The following is a 26845-nucleotide window of genomic DNA, read 5'->3' on the forward strand; positions in this document are numbered from 1 at the left end:
CTGACATTTTTGCGCCGAAGTTGTTATATCTATGTTTTTGAAAATACCCATATGGACACGCCGTGTAGCTCACAATTCTACTTACAAATTGGTTGCCTAAACAACATCGTATTGCTGAAAATTTAGTGATTTTAACCATTTGTGCTATCCGATGGGATTGGCTACTATTATTAACGTGTATATTAACTTTTTTAACGAGCAACGCCTTTAAATGGGTTTACATAAACATAGTTGAAAAAAGAATTATGGAATTTCAAAACTGATAGCTGAAATAGATTCAGTGACCCAAAATTAAATTAAAATCAAATTTTTAGCAAAAACCAATCACTGTGAGCCGTGTCAAATAAAAGAGACATAAAAAATGTAAATGGCAATGCAGCAAAGACGTTGAAGTAGGAAGATTTTCAACCATTCACTCTGGTTAAGAAAAAAATTCTGTGATCCATATCTACAAGGAAGACTTCGAGTTATCGAGGAAGATGAGCGTGGGCAAGTATACAGAGAAACTCTAACTCTTTTTAGTATTATTTGATTTTAGCACGCCTATGACTGGGATATATATCATAATAACCATCACAGAATTGTTTATTTTTTATGTTACTTAGAAATGGTTGCCGAAAGTTTGTGAACTGTGAGGAAATTCTCGAGTTCTCTGCGCAATTTTAAAACTCTCGCTCGTTACCAAAGTTAGAGCTCAGGCCAAAGAAATCAAATATCGTCGAGAGTGCAGCTTAAACTTATAACATTGTCGTGCATTTGTTGATTTATCGTGAATTTTTGAAACGATGAAGAAAACAATAACGATAGTAATTTCTCTTCAAAGACCGGCGAATGATGGAATTTTCTTTCGATGTATTTATTATGTTTTTCTGATCTAATAGTTTATTTAGTTGTAAGGCATCTATTCGTTGGACCGTTGGTTATAGCGTAAATTTCAACTAGCTGACCTGTAAATATTCACTAATTGTCTAACCTAGTGCAAATTAAATCTAGCATGAAAGCTTAACAGAGTACACAAAAATTTGACTGTTACTTACTCAAATTAGTCTCTTCTTAGGCTAATCTGTGAGTGAAATCTTTTAATAAATATGTCAATTATTGTTTTCCGACTACATACACGTCGAATTGCCACCTGAATCGCCAGCGACCCGTTTTATTAACAAACCGACCTAATTCATGGGCAAAGTTCCAACTGTATTCCTAATCCTAGCGCAAAACGGATTCATAAATTAACCAGCTGAAGGCACTGCCGGCAACGACACACAAACGCTAAACTGAAGCACAAACTGCACACTTCAACGACACTAATTCCCGACCGATTCCATCGATGCGCGCTGGTTCGCTCGTTTCTGATCGACAACAGCGGACGATTTATATCGCAGCACCATATTCTTGATAATGAGATTATCCAGCGCCACGTTACTGACTCCCCGCAGGCATATATACAACGTGTCGACATTACCGATTATGTACCCGTACGGAAGCAACTCCGGCAGGTACAGCTCATGGGAACGCCTCGCTTCCCCCAGATGATAACTGGCGATCGATTCCGTGTTCAGTCCAAGATTACCGGCCGGATCGACACGGTCGAGAAAATCACGGAAACTGCGACCCACGATGTAGTCCAGACTTTGCCAGTTGGTCTTCCCGGATACGTAAGTGAAGGCGATCGTGAACTCGTTCTGTTTAATCTTTCCATTCTCCAGGTGACCACTTTCATTCATCGTATCCAAATACCGGGCAAACTGATCCGTCTGACCGAGGTAGACTGCGATGGCTATCTTTTTGCCTTCAATGTGGTCCGTTTGGGATTCTGATGGAAGGGCAGTTATTTCATCGGCTAACGAGGGACGTTCAACCGAGGGTGATAGGTCGGCAATGAATGCCGGACTAAGTGGTTCCGGTGGAGGTTCCGGAGCCGGGGCAGGAGGCATACTGTCTTCATCGCCTTCGTCCAAGTTTACATCGAATGGTGGACGACCGTGGAGGTAGTCCGTCGCAGCACTGTACCGTCGGCAGTCAGCGGAGGAACTGGTTGGACTCGTTGATCCCAGGGAGACGTCACTGCCGCTCATCGTACGTCGAGTGACCATATTCTGGAGTCTTTCGTTGTTTTGTTTCAGGTTGATCATCTCCTGGCGCATTTTCATGACGGTGTCCTTGAGGTTTTCCACCTGGGAGGCTGTGGTTAGCGCTTCCAGACGGATATCGGTGAGGACCAGATCCTTTTGGCGAAGCTGTTTGACCAGGTGTTCCACGATTGGGTTTCCGTCCAGATCGTAGGTAAGTTGTTGATCGACTGGAATGATGCGGGTGAGGTTAGATAATTGATTGGAAGTGAATGATAGACTCAAATTACTTACCATTTTGGACGGGACTGGCAGATTCGGATGGGCTAGACAATGTCGGTGATAAGGGTGGACTGGCACAGATATCTTCGCAGCTACGATATCCATGGAAGTTATTTTCGATGCTCCCCGGGTTGGAGTGTTGACTGACCGGGCGGTTCGATTTTGAGTCTTTGTTGCTTCGGGAAAACGCTCTCGTTAGCGACAATCGTAGACCACTTTTCTTCTTTTGTTTGTCCTGCGGAACGGAGCAGCCGGTTCCAGATGAGCTGATCGAGTGCATCGAATCTGCGCTGCGATGCCGTTTCATCTCACTTTTAGGAGGTGGTGGCGGTGGTTGTTGCGATGCGGTATGCTAGGAATGAAATTAATATTTATTATTTAACAATCAATCGATGGCAGGAGGTCCTAAACATACTGTAGTTCCGCTGGTAGTCGTTCCATGCGCTGTGCTCAGGGCTAACAGTTGAGTAGCAGCTATTCCGGCAGATTGCTGCCGTAAAAGTTCGATTGTTTGCCTCATCTCTTGTATTTCGTCCCCCTGTAAATGTAGACAATTTGCATTGGTGAGCCGAAAAAGGACATACATATTCTATCGTTTACTATTTACCTTTTGATCTTTGGAAACGGTCAGCTTCTGTAGCTTCTGGGACACATTAATCAAGCTCTGCTCGAAGGCCTCCACAACGTGAGTCTGAAATAAAACAATAAAAAAGGAAATGTTAACGTTGAGCACTTAGCAATCAACACACTTCAATATGCCACAAAAGGTTTCCAGATGGCATTCGACTAGCGCCAAAACCGATTCCATCAAATCTATCAAGCTGTTGACGATATGTTGATTGATATACACCGATGATGCTTCAAAGAGTAAAGCGCAAACGACCACCCAAATCACGCGCCAATCGATACACCGCACTACCATACGGCATCGATCAAGTAGGCGGGCAACCTTACCATCTACCAATGCCGCCCGTCATAGAAAAGCCGAAGCAGACAGCGAGCATAAAATTTATGATCCATTTCTGTGTGTCGGCCGTCCACCCCCTCTCGAATCAACGGCTACTGCGATGTTTTCACCACAGCGACCACCATGTTGACAGTGTTCAACGTACGGGAACATCAAAATATCAACCTAGAAAGTGTGTAATTTATGCAGCTCCAAATGATTTATGACCCTTCGTCGGTAGTCGACTGGGGCACACCCTGTACTCCATGTCGATTTACCTAATAAAACCCCTGCCTTTGACAATGGCTGACGTCAGGGTGGTCACGCATACTCAGCTGAGTTTCATGATTAAACATCATAATCAGGGGTGCTCATGCAGGAACATGCATAACCGACACGCAGCGAATTAAAAGCAACGCACAATTATCGATGGTACGTCATCAGTGTTTGCTGGTCGTCATCAGCTAAACATCAGTACATATAGTTGGCCTTTAAATTGTGCACTGTTTTACAATTATGAATAATAGCAATGATCGTACTTGGATAATTAAACTTATAGAGTGATGATAGCTTTACTCTCTGCGCGTTGCATGAAGGCTGCTATTACGTTAGATGAAAATTGATTGCAAAGTTGCAGCATCCGTAGTCATTCAGTAGTAACTAAGTAATAGCAGGTAGAGAGTATATTTATTAGAGTCAGAAAGCTAGGTCAGCACGCAACAATTAAGTCTATCTCACCAACCTTGGATGCTGCAGTTCACAGTTTGAGGAATGCTTTTGAAGCACGATAGAAAATTCCATTCTCGGAGATAAGCTGACAAGCGTAAATAAGATTTAATGAGTCTCGTTTGAGTGAAGTAAGTAGTCTACTAAGGTCATTTTATTTTAAATGATCTCACCGTCTTCCCCTCTAAAATCGAATGAAAATGAGAAGCAATTTGAACTTCGAACAGCCGGTTATTGGGAGTATTGCTTCTTATTAATACTTCAATGATTTTTCCAAAGTTTGCAGTACAAAGCAAGCGTACAAAAAGTATAAAAGATATCCCAATTGAATATGAAAATTCACTGTGAAATGTTAATGACAAGTTGGCATCTCCACTCTCCCTATCAGACACGTTTCCATAATTGGGTTAAATGCCAAATTGCAAACGACATGCGTAATACATATAATAAACGCAACGACAAGGGTTCTTGATCAATTGGTGGCCCAGAACAAGACTGGATGGAAGAAGAGCAACACTGGCAAAGACCGAGCACCATATGGGCGGTTTAAACTCGAAAGAGTGACGAAGAGTACTGCACTGGATGATTTTGAGAAAGGACCAGATGTGCGATTTTACGAAGTTTTAGCTTCCGGTTACCCTACATTTTTTCTGACGTAGCGAAGTTCTGGAGTGTTGATATGTTCACTATTAGTTAGGAAAGCAACAGTAGTACAAAGCTAGTGTCAGGCCTTCACGAAACCTCAACAAGTCAACTTGGAGATATTCGTCAATGTAGATTTGTCGGTAGACGGTTCCAAATTTAATAAAAAGAGACTGGCTTGTTTTGACACAACTACAGATCGCTTGCCCCACCAAAATCTTTTGTTCAATTCGAGAGCTTCTTGTTAGGCCAATTCAAAAAAAAAAACCTTTTTTAATCCACCTAGCGGTGCAATTGTGCCTTTCTCAATCATGAACACGAACATTTTTTAGTTGCTTATATTTATTAAAAGCTTTCAAATGTATACATTACAATTTTATTATACATGATTTGACAACTATATACAACAAAAGAAATCATTATTCGAGTTCTAAAATTTTGCAAAAGAAAAACCAGCCACGGTAATATTGAATTGAAAAAAGGAGCAAAATCGGCAGTCCCAAAAAGTCGATCTTAATAAAAAAAAAATTTCGAGATAACATAAAATCTCGACGTTTCATGCATTTTAAAGATGTTTGGCATCAAAAATACGAATTCGATTTCTGAAATTTCATGGGGTCCCCCCTGAGTTCCGGATTATATGGGAATTTCATATGTGACCGGACGGTTCAGTGTACATTTCCGGAACCATATAAGCGATCCGTGCGAAATTTTATAGACATCTGTGGGGATAATATAGCTATCATTTGGGACTAAGTTTGTGAAAATCGGCCCAACCATTTCCGGGAAACTGATGTGAGTTCGTTAATTTTGAAAGATGGCCGCTTTTCCCGGGCACTTTCGGAACAGTCTATGGTGGTCAATGTAGTCAACGAATGTTTGGTTGGCCGTCGGTGATCTAGAACTGCAAATTTAAGTAGTTTGAACGCCAACTGGCTGTGGTCCACTAGGAGGTTGATAACTCTATTATCTTTCTCCGGACAAAACCAGCCTAGAGGCCGTGTGGCATCCGGCAGGTTGAAGTATGTCAACCAAGAATTGATCCACTGGGTTCCTGTTCTCATGTCGTAGGAGGCGACTGAAAACAGGAGTCCTCAAGTCAAGGTGTTACTCCGTGCCGAGGACTGAATGGCTGGCAGGACTAAAATATGCCAGTCGCGCACGGAGTGTCGTGGGTCTTACCCTTGCTGTATTATGCGAATCTCTGACACAGTGGACGTTCGTTTCTTCGCAAATCGTGGGATTCAAATGATGTTCATGTCCCTTATACCCATTTCGGGGTTCGCTATATGCGATTATAAGCCAACGTGTTTGGTATCTTTTAGTTGCTGTACAACAAGTGCTGATGATGAAATATGTAGTGCTGTAATCGAGTATGGTTAGAGTAGCACAAATTAATCTTCAGCATAAACGTACAGCAACTATGAATCTATCTCGCCTTGTGCAGGAAGGGAAAGCTTCCATAGCTTTGGTTCAAGAACCGTATTTCCATAAAGGAAACCTCTATGTTGGAAAGCTACTTAACCCCGTCTTCGTAGCTTTCAACAAAAATGGCATGACAAATCCACGTGAAATGCCTCGTGCATGTATACTTGCGAATAGTGCAATTGACGCTTGTCTTATATCGGACACATATCACAACTCGTGATATTTGTACTGTCATGGTAAATATGACTGCTGACAACATAAACAAGAAATACGTCTATTGTTCGGCATATTTGCCGCATAATGAACCATGATTTCAAAAGGGTTGTATCATACTGTGGCAGAAATGGGTTTCCTCTCATAATCGGCAGTGATGCAAATTCCCACCACATAATTTGGGGCAGCTCTGATATCAATTTGAGAGGCACCGAATTGATGGAATACTTAAGTAGTACAAATCTGCACATTCTTAATGCAGGAAACCGCCCAACTTTTGCACGAGCTGGCAGAGAAGAGGTGTTAGATGTAACTCTCTGCTCTGACAGTATTACGCATGAGTTGACAAACTGGCTCGTACCAAACGAGCTCGAACCGTCGTTATCTGATCATAAGTACATCGTCTTTGATCATTTAAACGTCTCGCTAGATATCGTCACCTATCGTAATCCCAAATCTACGAACTGGGACCTCTACGAAGAGGGCTTGGCGACTAGGTTTCATGGGTATCTTCCGACGATTGAATCTCCAAGTGATTTGGATGAGGTCATGGATAAAACAAGCTCACTCATAGTAGCAGCATACCGAGAGGCTTGTCCGCTTCGAGTTATGCGTGCTTCTAGAGGAACACCTTGGTGGAATACCGAACTTGTTCGACTCAAAAAGTTATGTAGGAGAGCTTGGAATCGCAGACGCAGGGACGGGTAGGAGGCATTTAAGTTGGCTCGCAAAGCATATAGAAATGCCCTTCGATCCTCTGAGCGACAGTAGATTAAATAAGTTACTTTCGAAATCGAAAGACTTTCATGTCAGTTTCATTAGAACTGCCATCACTGACGACTGCCTCTGAGTTCTTTTCAGGCAGTTCTGATTCTTGGGCATTTGCTCGTAGAATTGTGACAACCGAATCGATCAAATGGGCGATTGAAAGTTTTGCTCCATGTAAGTCTCCGGGAAAGGACGGAATTATTCCAGTACTATTACAAAAAGGATATGAACACTTCAAGCATATTTTGAAAAAGGTTCTTACTTGCAGTCTTGCAACAGGATACATTCCATTAGCGTGGCGGGAAATAACTGTCAAATTCATTCCCAAAGGTGGCCGCGTCACTTATGAGGAGATCAGTCTGACCTCCTTCCTTCTCAAATCAGTGGAACGTTTAATCGACCAATACATTCGGGATGGTAGCTTGGGCGAGCACCCGCTGCATGCAATGCAACATGCATATCAGCGGGGGAAGTCTACTACCACCCTGTTACACAATGTTGTCTACAACATTGAAAAAGCTTGTTCACAAAAGCAGCACGAGAGTACCTTCATATATCACGAACTGGATACACGCAATGCTTAGCAACCGACATCTGTGCTCATCGTTAAGACAAGTAGAGATGAGGAAACTGAGTGTCTGCGGATGTCCTCAAGGTGGTGTGCTGTCACCACTTCTATGGAACCTTGTCGCCGATAGCTTATTGAGAAAACTAAAATAGCTGGGATTTCTGACGTATGGTTTCGCCGATGATTATCATATGGTGAACGATGGATTTAGGGTTCGTCGCGGTGCGGATGTGGGCGGTAAATGGATTTGAGAATTACAAAAAAATTCAACACCCTACACTATAAAAACACTAACTTCGACTAACTTTACTTAAAAAAGCTACAAAATAGACTTAACTGAAAAATATTAGGACTTAATTTGGTACGCGAAAAAAAGTTATGAGTCCAATTGACTGCAGAAAAATTCACAGGGAATTTACACAGCAATCAAAGAAGATAGAAATACGATATTGATGAACGAATGATAGAATAATCAGCCTAACTTGGACCCCTCCTTATTTTGGACGCTTTTCATACATTTGTCTCCTTTACTACCAATAATACTCCGAAAAATTCACAGTTGAAAAATTGATATCGAAAACGATTCGTAATTCCACGATTTCCAACAGGAATCGGGAGAAGTAATGCACTTTTAAATTGGATTTAAGAGTACAAAAAAACTCGAACGTTCTGACAGAAGGCTAACAATACCATTGCTAAGCATTTTCTAAGGAAATATATGTAGTTACGTTTTTCTCAAATGGTTAAAGTCCTAGTTTGAATCCACTTTTTAAGGAAAAAATTGAGACTTAATCAATTATTTTTTTGCGGTGCGGTTGCGGTAAAACCGCGCTGTAAAAGCTCGTTCTCGCACCGCATCTGCGGGAAAAAGTGTCTTACCGCACCGCAGATTTTGCGGTGCGGTTGCGGTAAATACCGCGCGGTTGCGGTATTTACCGCAACCGCGACGAACAACCGGATTACAACCGGAGCTCGTCCATTGCAGTTTTTTTTGACTCTGAAATTATTGTCGAAGATCAAGTTAAGTACGTTGGGGTGATTCTCGACTCAAAACTTAATTGGACAGCTCACATCGATTTCAGGATCAAGAAAGCTTGCATGGCCTTTGGCCAATGTAGACGGGCTTTCGGCAAATCTTGGGGACTCAAACCCAAGTACATTCAGTGGATCTACACAACAATTGTTAAACCAATACTTGACGATTCTTGGCAAGGCACAAATCTCCGATAAACATGGGGAACGTGCCATTTGAGCCAGACGCTACTGATTCCTGATTGGTTGGCCGTCGGTGATCTAGAACTGCAAATTTAAGTAGTTTGAGAGACATTTTAGAGAAATTTTAACCTTTTTTGCTTTCATCGGAGTATCGGTTTGAATCACAATTTGCTATATGATCGCACGCCACAACCTGTAACTCCGGAACCGGAAGTCGGATCGGGATGAAATTTAATAGCCATTTACGGGGGCTAAACATCTTTCATTTGAGACTAAATTTGGTTGAATCGGTCTAGCCATCTCCGAGAAACCGATGTGACTGTTATTCTGAATTTGGATACTTCCGCTGGGGTAGGCTTGCTGGAGAAATCCGACAGTACCACGGCCATGTCGGTAGTGGTCTCTTTTGAAGATTCCCCCTCGATAAAAAAACGCGCAGACATTTGCCGAACTCTACGAACTGAATCGAATGATATATATCACTCGGCCCTCCGGGCCTCCGTTAAAAAGTCGGTTTTTAGAGCTTCCTTTCTGTTGAGAAAAAGCAAAACTTTAAAATATAATTGCATCGTAGAAAAAAAACAATAAAAAGTTTTGACATATTTCAAAATTCTTTTAATTTTGAATTTTTATTTTATTGTTTTTTTAATAATTTAGTTACAGAATGCAGATGTTTTTAAGTTATTTTAGATTTTCTTTCGACATAATATGTTACTTCGACATATCACGACCTTTTCAAAAGTTATTCACGTTTGTTCATCAAAACCAATATGTTTTTCAAAATAAACATGAAATTTCCCGTTAATATTCAGTTCCTAGATTAAGGATGATTTGTGTACTTTTGTGTTGATATCCTTGCTTCAATCAAAATGCAGAACTGCAACGTGACAGATCATTGAGAGTACTCCATAAAATCGAAAACAAAGTTTTTCTTCAGGAAAACTATATTTCAAACTCTTCCTTGTTTTCTAAGCTTCAACCTAAAACTATGTTCATGCAAATTTGGGGGCCAACGGAACAGACTGTTTCTATTTAGTCGGGCAACCTCCAAACTCACTGCGAAAATTGTGTAACGTGACAGACGTATCAAAATGACAATAAAGTGAAAACGGTTCATGATAGAAAAAAAAATTCTGTGGAAAAAATGTGCGGTTTAGTGACATTAATAATGTGCATTTGTGATAGAATCTGGTTTTATTGTTTTTGCTGAATTATCTTATGAAATATGCGTAAAAATGTAATGTAACAGACATTTGCTGGTCTCGACGAACTTCGTCGAATGGTATATAAGACTCGACCCTCCGGGGCTTGGTTAGAAAGTCGGTTTTTGGAGCAATTGCATAACCTTTCAATACGAGAAAGACAATAGGTGTGACTTAGGCCACAAACTTATTATTTCAGCATTCATCTATTAATAGGAACTAATCCAAATGTCGGTTAAGTGTGATCTCAAAAACAAATCAAAAATCATACAAGTTCAAAATACAAAAACTTAATAAAAGATTGTTTTAATTATTTTCGAATAAATAGTAAAAATATTCAATTACGTACAACAAAAGTTAGGTTTGTTAATTTTCTAAAGCCACCTTGCTGGCCGATGTTTTGGAACAAGCCCTTGAAAGGTTTGGTTAGTAATATTTCTCATCAAAAGGGTTGCATAGTACTGAAAAATAGGACCATATATTTATTCAATACCGATATTTTGTCGGTATTCCTAAGATTTTCGGTACCAGTACTACCGCTGCCACAACCCTAATTGCTAGGTCCAAATAAGGCAAAGTTGATGCCATAGCTAAGACAAAATACAAAGTTTACACATCGTATTAGCAACTGTCTTTGAAACAAAAACCATATTAAGAACTGTTAATTTCAACACTATCCAAAAAACAAACCGTTTTCCGATCGAATTTTCAGTTCCGATTGTCTGCTGAACCCAACCCCCGTAGCGTGGTTTACTACGATCAATAAATGCGCATCCGTCATCGGTTCCCACGTTTGCGTTGCTATGAAATAAAGTAAACAAAAACCACACTCTAAAATTCCCGTAAAAATTGAGCCCGCAGCAAAAAAAATCGCGCAACTTTAGACTATTCCTCGTTTTTGTTGTTGTTATGCAAATAAGTCTAAAAAAATGCCGGTATTCTTCGCCAATTCCAGCGTTCGCACCGCAGACGTTAATAATGATGCCGAAACGCCCGTCAATTTCCGTTCGAAATGGCTATTCTTGGTACTTTAAAATGTCGCTGCGGTTGGCGAGAAAGTAGCGCTTCTGTTTTCTCCTAGCCGGAAATTGCTGTCAAATGCCGCCTAAAGCTAGCTGTAGTGTTGTATTTGAAAGTTCCAAACATTTGTACATTCACTTACTGGTGCTTCAATTTGGCCCAAAACAGCGACATGACTGGGTTTTATTTGTTTTCCTTTGTTGTTTGAATATTGATGACGTTATGTTCGAACAACTACCGATGCGGTCGTGTTAGGGTTCAAGTGACATCGAAGTTGTTTTCAGCTCGCTTTAAGCGAACAGTTCTGTTAGAGGAATCACTGAGACTAGAATTAACATCTGCAGGTTAATTGAACAGACGAATTTGGCACGTCTTTCGATTCTCCACTTTTCGCTATGGTCAACACATTAACCCGGTAAAAGCAATCCGGGATATTTCCTTAGTCTTGGACAGTGATGGAGTGTTTGCCTAAACGAATGGGTAAAATCCATTCGCAAAACAAGCACGCGATCTACTTTTTAGCAGCGGGGAAATTGGGGGAGGGTCAAGCATTTAAACTTGGCACCCGGCACGAGTTTATTATTTTAAAAGCGGTTATTAATTACTTCGCACTGTCGCATTTTTCATTCAGCAAACGATTTCCAGTATGATTTATGGCCTTGAAGCCCATGCCATAAATCCTTCTCGACTTCGAGCTAGGCCAGCTTACCTCGCGGTGCACAATTTGTATGGAAAGACTGCCACATTGAAGCTATTTGTTTATGGGATTTTTTTACTCGCAAGCAAAACCTCAGCAGCTTCAAGTCAAAGGCGCCAATGAGTGCCACCTCCTTCAATCACATCAGAAACAGCGCGGCGCGCGGTTGGTAGCACAACGAGCTTTAAACAGTTTCACTAAGTCAAAAAGTTGACCCCACTTCCGGCTCGGTCGTCCGTTCGGTTGATGTGGCTTGGTAAATATGTTTCAGTTGAGGGAGTTGATAATCTTTGAGATGAGAGTAAACAGAGCAACGTTTTTTTTCACGACCGATCAGATAAACATCGAAAATTGCGCCAGCGAATGAAAATGGTGTGAAATAGGTGCTTACTGTATGGTGCTCAGGTTTGGGAGGACAAACACAACTGAGCAAACATGGAGCATGTGGTCCGGTTGAGGGGTTTGCTTGCCTAACCGGTTCGAGTTATGCTAAAGCGAGTGCAGTCGCGATAAGAAGGTGATGTAGATATACTTGAGACCGTTTTAGGGGGGCTTGCAATTACCCACGACGACGACGACGACGACGACGCACGATCACCCATAATTGTCACTGACAAGAGGTTCTGTCTGTCTGCACCAACGTATGTCGGGGGCTCGAATAAAGCTTATCTAGCAAACCGTGACTATCGTTGGCGCGAACTGAACCGCAATATGACAATAATTTAAGTGATTGGTTGGAGTCATTTACGATAATTACGGGTGATGATAAAGTAAAATATTCGGTCAGCAGTTGCCTGCTAAATAATAAACGTAGTAGGCTAATAAATGATCGCGATAATCAGATTTCTTTTGGATTATCATACCATTAATGTATGGACTAAATGCAACATTGTAGAAACTAGCTTGCAAATTATGTAATTGATCTTCTACTACCTCCGCGAAGTCTGAGTTAAATGTGTTGAAGCACTTTTTAACTCAAACGAGCTTGAATCGATATGGAGTTTACTATGAGAATACAATCAATTTTCATCGAATTCGCAAAATATATTGTATGCTCTATAGATACAGCATGTTTTCCAAGGATTATAGCTGTGACCACTTGTTCTTCAGTTATCACAAGATTGAACCTTCAATGAAGTGAAGGGTAGTGATGGTCTGCAGTTTACCGTTTACAGTTTTGATGATTTCATCATCAAAAACATACAATTTTAAGAACGCGTTACCCATTTGTAACAGAATCATTTGTTTTGTGATATTCAAAATTTGTAATTATATACGGTGTACCTCAAGGAAGTCACCTGGAACCTATCATTTTTCTTTTATATAAGAATGAGCACGTGTCCCTTAAATGTCTCAAGTTATCATATGCGATAATTACTACATTTCTGAACACGACAACATTGCGACGTATTTTACTGTCTAATAATGGAATTTTACATGTTTTGACATATGAGATAAAATATTGTGTCCCTTTTGATGTAGAACTCTCTTGAACGGAGATGGAGAATTGCCAACAAAGCGCATTTTTACATGTTCTTGAATGTAAATTCAGGTGAATTGTGACGCTCCTTCTATGTGCATCTGGCGAGATGTAATTTTTAATGATTTTTTTATTGATTGGACTTCCGGTTCCGGAGATACGGGTTGAAGTGTGCGACCACACAGCAAATTCCCATATAAACTGAAATGAAAAAATGGGAAAATTTCAAAATCGAATTTGCATTTTTGATGCTAAATGACTTTAAAATGCATAAAACGTTGAGATTTGATGAAATCTCGAAAAAAAAATTGACGAAAATTGATTTTTTTTTTAATTTGCCACATTTTTTTCCTTTCTCATATAGAAAGGTTATGCAATCACTCTAAAAATCGTCAACCTAATCACGGCCAAAATTTTATTTGACCTATAAAGGCTTAGGTAGGAGTGTGCAATGAGGGGTTGCTACTTTAAAATTAAAACTAGTTTAAAATTTCTTAACCAGTTGAAAATTTTCGGCAGGGTCCGGACCCCCTCCCCGATCTTTTTCCTTGATCCGCCGCTGGTTTCAAGCCATGTTTCAGTGTCGACACGTAGTATCTCAAGATCTTGGCTGTCGATCGATTGTATGTATGTGCAAATAGTACTGAATATGTAATATACATTTCCATTATTGAATCAAACATAACCAGCCATGGAATCGTAGTTTGGACAAATGAGAAAGGCTCATTTGCACCAGTAGATAGATCACAACAGTTTTTTAGAATTGTCCTACTGGAACTGTAGAGTTGGGTTCTCGGAAGGGTTGCTGTTCAGAATCATTCACCGCAATTGCAGACGAGATGGAAAATGCCACCCACTAAACACTGCCTAAAAGCCACTTTCAGCTGGCCGTGATTGGGATTGTGATATTGAGTGTACGGTTCAGACGTTCGGGCGTAGGGACTTAACGATCGCGTGGCAATGAGCGTTTATATGTTCGCGTTTGAGACTATGTTTTGATTTTCACTAAATCAGCCGATCGTTGTTGTTTTTGAGAAATGTCAGGATGCGTTGCGGATTAAATGTGATGATGATCACGATAGCATCTTCGCTTTTGTGTATCATCGCTAAGGGTTCGAGCGTTCATATGTCACGCGTGCTAGAGTGCATGTAACTTTGTGTGTATAAATTTGAATTTATAAACATATAACCATTAGCATAATGGCGTGTATTCGTGAACGATCGCGCGGAATGTAAATCTGGTAATTAATTTTCTGTGTCACTAGAGTTCCCAGCCAAGTCAGTACGGAGCGCATTGTCTAGTAAATACGAGCGTCACTTTTTTGCTTCTCTTCTATTAGATTGGGTCAACTAACACAGGTGTCTGCAGTTTCGCGCTTTAGACCGCATTTCTAAGTTCATAAGTGCTAAAACGTTCTCATGTTTGTGAGACCGCGAACCTAAGCGTGTGAGGATGATCGCGAAGGACTCAAGTGGTTGTATTTTAACGTGTTGATCGAGTGGACGTTTGTATTTCGTGTGTTAATGAAACTTCGTGTGTATAAATATTCGATTATGTAACCATGTTGCCGTTCGCATATTTGCTTGAATATTCGCACGAACTTCGAGTCTGATCTTTAGGTTTGAGTGTACGACTCAGATGTGTGACCTGAAGGTATGGATCTTGGGTACTAGGACAAAGGGTAGGGGCTTCCGTATGTAACCGATTCATGATTGCGTGGGAACGGGTAAGTATTACTAGTATCATTTAGCTGGCGCCAATTTGGTGTTAGTTTGGATATATAGTCCAACTGACAGCAAGTTGGTGTCAGTTACTGACGAGTGAAACACGAAACATTCAAATCCAACTTTTATAAGTTAGGTGTTATGCCCCCATGCGTTTGTTGCATATCTTACTAGTATTATTCAGTTAAACTAGAGTGTTCGGGCTTGGCGCTCTGAGATTTCAAGTATAAATGTGTTTTTTTATACCAAGATTGAAGGTCTTTGGACCTAGGCTGGTAGAACGTGGCGTTGGTATAATCGCACTTTAGGCGGTGTTTTTAAATTCGTAAGTACTAACATATTAACTTTATCGCCGAGGCGTTTCTATGTATACGAGATCGCGGGCGAGGCGTGTGCAGATAATCGCATACGTACCCAGATTTGTATTATCGCGAAGGACACAAGAATTTCTATGTTAATGTGTTTAATCGCGTGTGAGTTTTTATGTAGCGTTTATAACTTTGCAGGTTTCAATTAGTTTATCTAACCATGTAGCCGTTTGCGTTTTCGCGTGATCTTATGAATGTTTGCGCGAGCCGTCATTCCGATGTCTATATTCGTGTGTGCGGTTCAGACAAAGGAAGAAAAAGAGCTCCTTATCTACCTGGGGCTACAACTATGGCGCCCTGAGGCTTGTTGTCTAGGGTAATTAAGTACCGTATTTTAAAGCTGGAAGACCCGCATAGAGATGGTCGGGTTTCAATTTTTTCGAATCCGAACCCGACCCCAAACCCGAGAGCTTGAAAATTGAAAAAGCCGAACCCGACCCGAGCACGAAATTCTAAAATTTGAAAAACTTGAACCCGAACATTTTAAAATTTCAAAGCCCGAATCCAACCCGCACCCGAACATGAAATTTTTTTGTAAAACCCAAACTCGACCTGAATCCGATAATTTCAAAATTTAAAAATTCGAACTCGACCCGAACCAGAAAATTTATAATTTGAGAAACCCGACCCAAACCGGATTTGATATAATGGAGAATCAACCAAAGATCACGAAGATTTTTTATTTTAGGCTCCCGAACTGGATCCAAGGCTCATTCAAAAGAATTTTAGAGTCACTCGAACCTGAAGTAGCACCATACGCGTCAAGTTATATCTGCCTATGGCAAACCGAATTACGGGCGGGAGAAATTGGCATTTATTTCTACTATTATTGAACGTCGAATTTGTAATGTTCTAAGAATCTTATAAATCGTCGATATCTTTACCGGAATGTAGGATAAATCTGTGGCTAACTCATGGGGAAACAAGATACGTAATGATGACAGATTCAAACAACCTTGTCCGTCATACTTAACCAAAATTCTTAATTTCTATCGAAAGCCATTCCTGCCATTTATTACATATATTAAATTAAGCTATGACAATTGGCAATTCATAATCGACAGTTTACATGACGTCACATTACGGTCAAACTTGTGTCGAAGGCTGTCAATAAAGATTCTCTGACGCATTCTTGCTGTCACATAATTATCTAAAAAGGTATGCCCGCCAGTAGAGATGCTTCGACATCCCTAATGGAGTTCTCGGAACGACCCCAATCTTCTACAAATCCGCTAACTGACTTGAATAGAACACACAAAATTGTTACGATCAATTCCTTAAAAACGTGGAAATTAAAATATTCTTATGAAGGAGTCCGGATCATGCAACGGCCTAGCCCGGAGACAATCTGACAGAGAGTGTTTGTTTCATATATATACCACTGACTCGATAGCGGCGGTAGTATACCCTTACTATATGAGTGCCATCGTGGATAGATTGTCTCTACTTCCCATAGATTTCTACTTGCTTGAACCAATATTTTCCGACTTTGACTTGGTTTTTTGATGATTATCATGAAAATAAAACGCGTAGAGATTTTAGACGCGAAACACTTATTGTTGAATGCTCTCTCATGGGTACTCGTGTAAAAAATGAAGTAATTCGGGCAGTTGGCGAATTTTTTTACATGAATAAAAATAACAATATTTGAGCATCAGAAAATATAACGAATTCCAGCGGTTCAAAGGTGGTAAAATTTAGTACTATTATATGTGGTATCCATTCGTATCACAAAGTATAGTTAAATACAACAAAAAGAGACTGAGTGTTGTGTATCCACTTAAGTAGCGTCAACAAATGGTTGGGCGTCAACATTATAATAATTTATGGTGTTGATTTAGACAATCGAAAAAAACATGTGCGAAAAAGAGAAGGAAAATATTTAAAAAAAATGCTCTGAATCGCAAGTGGTTTGTCCCGCAGCTAAGCAACCACGTGACCCGGAATGCATAACTTCCATTCCACACTCTGGCGATGACGAGAACCTCGAAGAGGTCATTCGCAAGTACAAAACTAGATGCAGCTGCTGAAAAAACACGTTCTTTAAAAATTTCCGCGGTTTCTTTTGTAAGTTTATGAAAAGGCGACAAATTTCCAGTAATACTACCAACTCGAGCTAAATGTGTAACACCGGCTCTGGCCTGTTCTATTTAAAATACATAATTCGTTGATAAGTTGCTAAGCGTTTTCGAAAATAGCGCCGAACGAAGTGATTGTTCGAAAAGTTATTTTCGTGCAGTCCAAACGAAAATCTAATCTAATTAGAATACTTCTAACAGAGCCTGGCTAATCTGCAATGTTTCAAAATTATCTAAAAATCAATTGCCAACTGATACAAATAGAAGAAATGCAAGACAAACAATCTTAAGAAACTACCAAATGGGTTCAATAGTGAGTTAAAAATTCAGAAGAAGGCCAGACCTTTCCGTTCACACTGTTACTAGGAATATGAAAATGTCATAAGTATTTGTGCATAATTCGGGGCATTATTGAGGAATTAAAAAGAAGACTTAAGACGAAGAAGACTTCAACCAGCTTCATGGCATATTCTTGTATACTGCTATGCAACGAAATAAGGTAACAAAGTAATTTTGAGCGACAGTAAAGTCTAAGTCTCCCAAGAAAAAGATGGGTTGGTAATGTATATGACATAACAGGGGTGTCGTGACCACATTTCGAAGTTATTTCAAATCTTGCAAAGCATAATTTGACATAATTTCAATGATTGTTCCTATATTAATGAAATGACAAATTTTCAGGTTAACACGGTAATAACTTTGCAATTAATAGAACAATTTTATATTTTAAGTTATCATATAATAACTGTCATCTCTTCCAAACAACTTAACCCTCTGCTGCCAACCTCGTGGTTTTGCGGGGTTAAGGAGAATCATTGTAAAATGTTCAATACACGATTTTACGTTGTTACTTCCACTAAAACCACTTCAAAACACTCCCACCTGTCATACAAGTACTTTGTCTGCTTGTTGAAAATCTCGGTTATCCTTGTTCTTATTAGTATGTTCAAATCATCCTAAGGAACTTATTTTGGATCACCTGCAGCTTCTTGAGGTGGCTTTGTGCACAGCTCTTCCATACAGGCGAGCCGTATTCTAGCATGGGTAACACCACCTGTTTATAGATGGCAAGTTTATTAGTGGAGCAGATCTTCGATTGGCGGTTGATGATCGGGTAGTGTTTTTTTAGCATTATTGTGCTTTTGAAGATGCGGTCGTTTACGTGCTGCCGGAATAAGAGCTTGCTGTCCATTATTAGTTCAAAGTATCGTGCATCGTTGGTCCATTCCACTTCATTGTTCATTATTTTGATCTTCGTTTTTGGTCTAAGACGGTCTGAATATCGCTGTGGGAAGACGATGACTTGGGTTTTGCTAGCGTTATCACGTATTTTCCACGTACTAAGGTAGGTTACACGTACGCATTGAGACCAGCTTGAAGCTTTTTGACGAGTGAACGGATCACCCGCCCGCTGTAGGTGATAGCAGAGTCATCTGCAAACAGTGATAGGGTACCTTCGAACGGTAGTGGTGGGATATCGGAGGTGTACAGGTTGTAGAGGATCGGGCCCAATATGCTATCCTGCGGCAGCCCGGCGGGAAACAGGTAGGGACTCGAAAGTGCTCCAGGAATGCTAACCTGAGATGTTCTTCCGTCAAGGTAGTTGGTGATTATCTTCACTAGATAGACCGAGAAGTTTTGTTGCATTATTTTGTGTGTCAAACCGTCATGCCAAACACTATCAAACGCTTTTTCTATGTCGATGAGAGCTATCACTGTTGTTTTGGACATGTCCTTGGATCGCTTGATTTGATTTGTAACTCTTTGAAGCTGATGGACCGTCGAGTGGCCCCGCCCGAAACCGAACTGCTCGTCCAGTAGGATGTTGTTCTCCTCGGTATGTTTGAGGAGTCTTTCGTAGATTACCCTCTCAAATAATTTGCTAAGTGACGAGAGTAGGCTTATTGGTCTATAGCTAGCCGGGTTGGTTGGGTCATTTCCCGGTTTTAAAATGGGTACAACTTTAGACTGTTCCCAGATGGACGGAAAATAGCCAATCTCCAAACAACGATTGAAGACGATGGCCAGAAGGGTGTAAGGTTTGGGACCGAGGTTCTTCAGGACAATATTGAAAATATCATCGAACCCGGGAGCCATCATGTTGCGAGTGTGCTTGATGTGGTCTTGTAACTCATTACGTGAGATCCTGCAATCGTTTGGTAGCTCATTTGAGAGAGATGGTTGACGCTGGTTGCTACCGATACTTCCATTGGACTAACAATGTCCCGACCCAAGTTATGTGAAGCCAGAAATCGTTTAGATATTACATTAGCTTTTTCGTTAGCCGTTATGTAAATTTCATTTGCATCCCTGAGTGGGGGCACAGGTTTCGGCTTTGTTTTTAAAACTTTGGCAAGTCACCAGAAGGGCTTGGAGTAATTTGGTAAATTTTTAATATCTTTGCTGAACCGCTTATTTTTTAACTTTTGTACCCTAATTGCGATAGGTTTTTGTAAAGAGCTTTCCTAGACGGATTTTTGGTTCTTTGAAACTGTCTTCTAATGCAGGTACGTAATGCGATAATACGTTGCATATCTAAATTTGTAAACTTACATGTTACTGCAGTTGTTGGTATGTACCGGGACTCCGCCTCACCAATGGTATCAGTGAGCTCTTGGAGTGCTGTGTCGATATCATTCGTCGTCGTTAGTGTTGGGTTTTCGGTTATCCGCTCTTCGTTGAAATGATGCAGCTGAGACCAGTTCGCTCGATGGTAGTTACGTCTACGATACTGTTGGCGTTGGTTGGTTTCTTGATTTACTTCGAAGACCACCGGAAGATGATCGGACGACAAGCCAGTGATTACCGTCGGTTTTGAGCAATTCTTTGCGATGTTAGTGATAGCAATGTCGATTGTTGAGCCGACACCGGCCGGCGAGTAGTAGGTTGGAGAATCGGGGTTGAGGACGACATAGTGTCCAGCCTGAAGGTCTTCAGCTAGTACTATACCGTTCCGGTTGTTTCTGATATTTCCCCATAACGGGTGACTGGCATTTAGGTCGCCGGCAAGTATGAATTTATTTTGTCGTCGAGTCAACTTTTGGATTTCATTCTTGAGCCGAGTGGAGGTGACATCTGTTATTTTACATCGAGATGGGCAGTATGCAGCAATGATTTCAATTGGTCCTTCGGGTGTTTTCAGCTCAATACCGACGGCTTCGATGACTGATAGACGGTAGTCGGGAAGAGCCCTATACTCTATCTCTTTGCGTACGGCGATTGCTACGCCACCAACTCGATGAGCATCTGCACGGTCCCGTCTGCGGATGTAGTGTTCAGGTAGGCGGAGGTTTACAGACGGTTGAAGGTGTGTTTCCGTTAGGATTGCGACGTCAATTCGGTTGGTGTGTAGAAATTCGATGATTTCCAGCTGGCCGCCAACGAGCGGGCATTCCAGTTAGGGATTTTGGTGGTGAATGTTGATACTTAGGAACATTTTCATCATCTGCATCATCATCTTTTGCATCTCGCCAATGAGTGCGGTAATGTGTGCGATCGCGTTTGACATGGAGTCCGGTATAATTTCCGTGTTTGGCTGGCAGCCATTGTTGTTTGGAACAGGATACGATTGATTCTGTTCGGAATTTGCTTGATACCACCTGAGGCCAGGTGGATTTGCACTTAAGGCTACGTTTAATGGTAAATGTGTTCTTTTGTTGATTTAGCAGTGATGGTGTTGGCAACTTGGGGAATAATCCGAGATCGATGTTGATTTCCTTCTTTCTCTTCTGCTGATTCGGTGGGTTCCTTATAGTTGCTTGCATCCGTATTCCTCTCTTTTGGGACACTTTGTCGGTAGACATATGATTTTTAGCGCAATTAGCACAGTTGTACTGACAGGCTCTGTCCAATGCTTGCATGAGCAGTAGTTGCACCTTGGTTTCATGTTGCAGTTACGCGTTCCATGACCGAAATTAAGGCATCTCATACATTGTATGACACTTCGATTAGGTCCTTTGTACGCTTCCCACATAATGATGACTTGGTTAAGCGAACGGATAGCTTGCAGGGCACCGAGTGTGACGCTACCTTTGACGAAATGAACTAGATATAAGCAGTCGCGATACTGTACCGTTTTCTTCCGTCTGTTGATGGCAAAAACCGCCAGTGGTTTTAGTTTGTAGACGTCCCGCAGCTCGCTCAGGATTTCTTCCGTTTCCATTTGGGGCAGTCCACGAATTACGGCTTTAAACGGCTTTTCCGCCGCTAGGCCGTGGGTGTAGAATTCTGCATCTGCTTTGGTGAGGTATGTTTTCGCCTTTTTGTAGCCGTGTTCCGTTGCTACCATGAGCTTGATACCCATACCAGTGAGCTGGTAGCTAGCTTTGACATTAATTGCTTGCATCGTTTTCTTCAGCTTCTCAAGCGTGTACGATTTTACTACCAGGGGCGTTAGTTTTATCTATGTCTGAAGCAGATTCGCAGACGATCTTTCGCTACTGTTGTTAATTGGTACAGTTGCGGTTCGCTTTTTCGGGGTAGCCGATGTGTGGAAGGATGATTGGTCATCTTCGGGGTCGATTGCTCCATCCAACGATGCGTACATGTTGGTTGAATGGGAATACCGCTCGTATCGCCAGCGACAACAGGCTAGTTTGATGAACTGTTTCGCTTACCCTTTTTCAGCAAGGGGCTGGTTTGGGATTTGTTGGGCGAGCGGCTTTTCTTTTTCCTCTTTCTACTTATTGCACACGCGCTATACTTATCTAAACTTTCCAATACGTGTTCACTCATCGAATGCTTACACGTGAATGATAATTAAGCTCGCGTTGCATCAAGGCGTTCCTATTTATTAACTTTGCGGTACAAAAACCTTCGGGTTTGTAGATTAATTTGAAAAATATTTTCGTATATAACTATTTTTAATTATACAAATTAATGAAAGGAACTTCCTAATAAAATTCTTTTTCCATTATATATTCATCCTACACCGAAAACAAAAATCTCTTGCAATAGTTGCAAGCGACAATCACTTGCAAATAATGTTAGCATCGCTTGCAATTTTGCAGTTAAATCCGCAAGCAATCATTGCAAGCATATAAAATCACTTCATCTCTTGCTATACATACATACATTTCTTCAACACACTGTCAAAGGATTACCACCACATTCACGTGCCTATGCTGGGTGTTATAGAAACGCACAGCGAGTTTTCTTTTTTCGTCTACTTTTTATTCATTCCTTACCAACATCATCAAACGCAGTTTTGTGGCTTATTCATTACACACGAGATAGCATCAAATTGCGGATGTGATGATGGTACGAGCCTTAACGCTATATCCGCATGTGCACAGATAGAGCAGTGCCTATAGTCGGTGATACGATGCGCAAGAATTTGAGTTCAAATCTTGATGCAGTTTTTACTTTTTTCATTAATCGTGAAATCATCCAAGTGTTTATATACAACTTTTATCCACTCATAATTATCTGATGGCATGGTTGGGTGGATTAGATATTGGTTAGTGATCTGCCCGTATGGGACTCATTTTTCAACGCTAGCTGTCTTTTTTATCTAACGCCTATTGGTCACCCATACCCATACATCGCTAATACATAGGCAAAATTCGTTTTTTCTGTTTCTTGCATTACATGTAAGGAGGCTTCTTGCAATTTTTGCACATTACCAGAACGCTTGCAATTTTCGCTCGTATTTATTGCATTATTGTAAGCGATTCTTACAGGGTCTGTTTTGGGTGTAAGGACGGTTTGCATATAACTATGACACAAATCCATCTACAATTAACAGCGCTAACGGAAAATAAGCACCACTATTTTTTTACAAGTATTTTGGTAGTCCTGAAAAGGACTGTTGGCAACATTAGAGACGCGTGAATTTACTTATCCTCTTCTGGCAGCTTTCTTGGCAGGTTTGGCGGCCTTCTTTGGCTTTGGGGTCTTCGGCTTGTACGCTGCAGCCTTTGATGTTATGGTGGCATTTTTAGTGGCAGTTGCTACCGCCTTTTCAGCGACTGCGTTTCTTAGCCTTTGGCTTTTTGGCCTTCTCACCGCCACCACCTCCACCAACGTTTTTGGGAGCCGATTTGATAGGTCGTCCGATGCAGCTTCTGACGACCTGAAACCTAGCACGCACGTCCGCTATACACTGTGTCTTACACACGTCTGGCTTTGAGAAAACCAGCGACACCCCTATTTATAGGTTTTATCATTAATGTTGATTCTCATTTAAAGTAGTTTTTGAACTATTTAAACAAATTTTATATAGCAAACAACGTATCGGTAGCAAGCGTTGAACGTTTTCCTTCCGATTTATGAAACAAGACGAGCAATCCGTTTATTGGAAGGAAAGTTATTAAGGTTCAAAATGTACGTAACGCTTTCGATAATATGCACTACTATCGCTTTCTCGCTCGTTCTCGTGCCGTGCATGAGCCTTTCCTTTCCGTCCGGCTACTAATGGCATAACCAGAACGAATATGCCGGCTTTCCCCCACCAACTACTCTCGTCAAGCAACCCAATACGAATAATCATAGGAACAAACATGTAGTGGACCTATATATAAACTTTTCAATATTTTATTGTTCAGTTGGTGACCCATATTGACGGCTCTGTGCGGGATGGACTGAAAATTTTCACTTTTCCGGGTCGTTTTCGAAAGTTTTTTCAAAATACGATTTTCCGTTGATAATGAATGTCCTACATATTCCAAAATTTAATACAACATTGGTACAAATATTTTCGACAAAATGCCGAAGAAATTGATTAAATTCATTCAGTACAACAAAAGATATAAGCGTTCAAAACCTTACATCATTTTTCTTCCGAAATTTTGAAAAGGGGCCCTTATATTGAAAGGTAAGTCGTTATTCACGACAATATTTGGTTTGGCAGGTTTGGCAGGTCATTTGCAGCAGTGGATGAACCAGTAAAAACTTAGTGCCAACAGGATGATATCCCCACATATCTACTAGGAAGATTGTTTACAGAAACGATTTTGGTGCAGTCATAATCAGGCACGTAGCCAGAGGGGGGGCTAGGGGGCTAAAGCCCCCCCCCCGAAAATTTTCAAAAATAAATTTAAGAAACAACATGTTTTTCGGTGACTCTTAAAAAAATTGTATCTTGTTTGGTTTCAACAAATTAATGCGAGAATTGTGAGGAAGATTGCTATTTCGAACCACCGAAGACAGCGGTCAGGATATCTACTCAGTATGCTGAGTGTGATAAAACAGTTCCCTTCATATTGTGTGACTCGTCGGAAGACAAACGAAACTGTTACTTTAATTCTTGCTGTGGGGATCTGTCGAATGATTGAGTCGCAGAAGCAAGAAGTAGTGCTCCAGCCAAATACGGAGGCTATTGACTTCAGGTCTTTTCGCATAAGATCGATCTTATGCGAAAAGACCTGAAGTCAATAGCCTCCGTATTTGGCTGGAGCAACATTAATGATGTGAAATATTTGCTGAAGGTGATTATGGAGGTTATGCTTACGAACATCGCCTTTAACGAGTTTAACCATGTCAGGCGTTCAGTGCTGATGCCATTTAACAAATTAGCCCAGGCGAAACCAGTCATTTCGCATAACAACTTGTAACATGTGGTTGATCCTCATATATATGGACGATGAGAAAATCAATGCTCGGCTACAAGATCTGATACCACTTACTTGCACCGTGGCTATTAAAAGATTCCTGTCACATTTGGAAAAATGGTATTCATTATAAAGGACACATCTAGGAAGTATATTAAATGGTGTTTTTGTGGTGAAAATCTAGGTGAACAGACATATTTCCTCCAACCTGACCCTGCACGTAAAAACTGAATGCGATAGTATTATTTTACACATTATATCTTTGCATATACATAGTCTCCAAAACCATTTCCTGAAAAACAAACATTTGCCAAATTTTGGCTGCTGTTCGGATAATATTGACGGCAAAAACTGCGTCTAGTATCTCAAAATCAACGGTCGGCACCATCATTGAGGAAGTCGACACTCGTGACCCGTCAGAAATTCGCGAACATGGACATGGCAGTAACCACTATGATGATAAGGAAGTGTACGAGATAGAAATGAACACCACCGCGACACTGTTGGTTAGGAAAAATATTTCTCAGCCTAGTAAATAGTTCTCCACATGCAATCGCTAGTTGTTCGCACGAGATCTGTAGGACAACCATTTACGTTTTATCACTTTCATTGTTCACATCATGGAAATATATTGAAGACACAAGGCTTCATTTAGCTAATGCATTGAACCGAATAAAATAAACGAAATATATAATAAAATTGCAGAAGTTTTATAGAAAAGTGAGCTCAAAAACTGTCCCAAAATGAGAACTTTATCGCTAGTGGTTGTGTCTAACAAAACTCAGATATTATGTTATATATTAGCCAGAATAAAGTTAGTTAAAGCATAAGCAGATTGAATTTCTGTAATAGGTTAGTGCACTGTACGCTTAGTAGAAACATCAGGCATTTCACTCAAGCGTGCTAGACAAAAACATTTCCGTTAGTTGATGACAATATAGTCGAGAAGACAGTTTTTGTTTTCGCGTCATTTTAATGCAATAGTATTTCTGTTGACACTCAATTTCATTTTATGCGGAGAATGCGGTCCGTATTTAAACATTATTAGTTCGCAAAGTAGTGATATTTTAAACAATCGAACAATAAGCAAGAAAAATGCCAAAAAATAAACAAGCCAAAAAGTGGTAAAACAGCGAGGTGTTCATCAACCCAAGAATTGTATACCGTCGTATATTACTAATGTTGTTCACATACAGAAACGTACATAGTAGCGGTAGGACTATCTGTTGTGATTTTATCCTTACTTTTCAACGGATGTCAATAGATGCTAAACCACATATTAGTCAATCAATCATAATAAACTTAATGTTGTAAGCAGTAGCATTTCTGTCTCTTTCGATGGTTTTCAATTAATGTCCATGTAAGTCTAAAAACGACGTGACGATACAGTGTACAAACATCAGTAGCCTATCACGGAGAGCGACTAAAATGTTGTAACTAGTTGAGTCTACAGTCAATAAATTGGGATTAATGTTTCGATTTCATGTTTTCGTTTTATTTGTGTTCGTTATGGAATAAAATGAGAGAGATGAGCAGAGATCACGAAGAAAAAGAGAGAAAAAATAATAAATAAATTGAAATCGACCCAAGAGCAGCTGTTCTATATTTTCTGGGCACTCAACTACAGAACAACAGAAATCATCAAAGAAAGTTGGCCTTACACCTACGTTACTCTTCGACAGAGGTGAAGTAAGTGCGATGTATACCCGTCCATATGTCGGAATAAAGAGATGCTGAAATTATTGAGCTTGTTCATATTTATAATATTTCTTTTTTTTTTCAATCTAAAATTTTATTTGAAACGGCTCAATGCGTTAGCACAACTGATCCGTGGGTCTTTTAATTTTTTTTACAATAAGTAAAAATAA

General features: G+C 40.4%; 1 protein-coding gene across 1 annotated transcript in view; it reads right to left on the reverse strand.

Annotated features, from left to right (window-relative positions):
* Positions 1–865: 865 nt before the first annotated feature.
* The window catches only part of LOC131681375 (protein sickie-like), a 79365-nt gene continuing 53385 nt past the window's right edge, over positions 866–26845 (reverse strand). The window contains exons 2-5 of the mRNA XM_058962130.1: positions 2959–3042; positions 2767–2889; positions 2364–2703; positions 866–2299 (exon numbers count right to left, since the gene is read on the reverse strand). Of these exons, the coding sequence (XP_058818113.1) occupies positions 1305–2299; positions 2364–2703; positions 2767–2889; positions 2959–3042 (1542 nt within the window). The 3' untranslated portion in view covers positions 866–1304. The remainder of the gene's footprint in view (positions 2300–2363; positions 2704–2766; positions 2890–2958; positions 3043–26845) is intronic.

Source organism: Topomyia yanbarensis, chromosome 2 (assembly GCF_030247195.1).
Source record: "Topomyia yanbarensis strain Yona2022 chromosome 2, ASM3024719v1, whole genome shotgun sequence".
NCBI classification, from domain to species: Eukaryota; Metazoa; Arthropoda; class Insecta; order Diptera; family Culicidae; genus Topomyia; species Topomyia yanbarensis.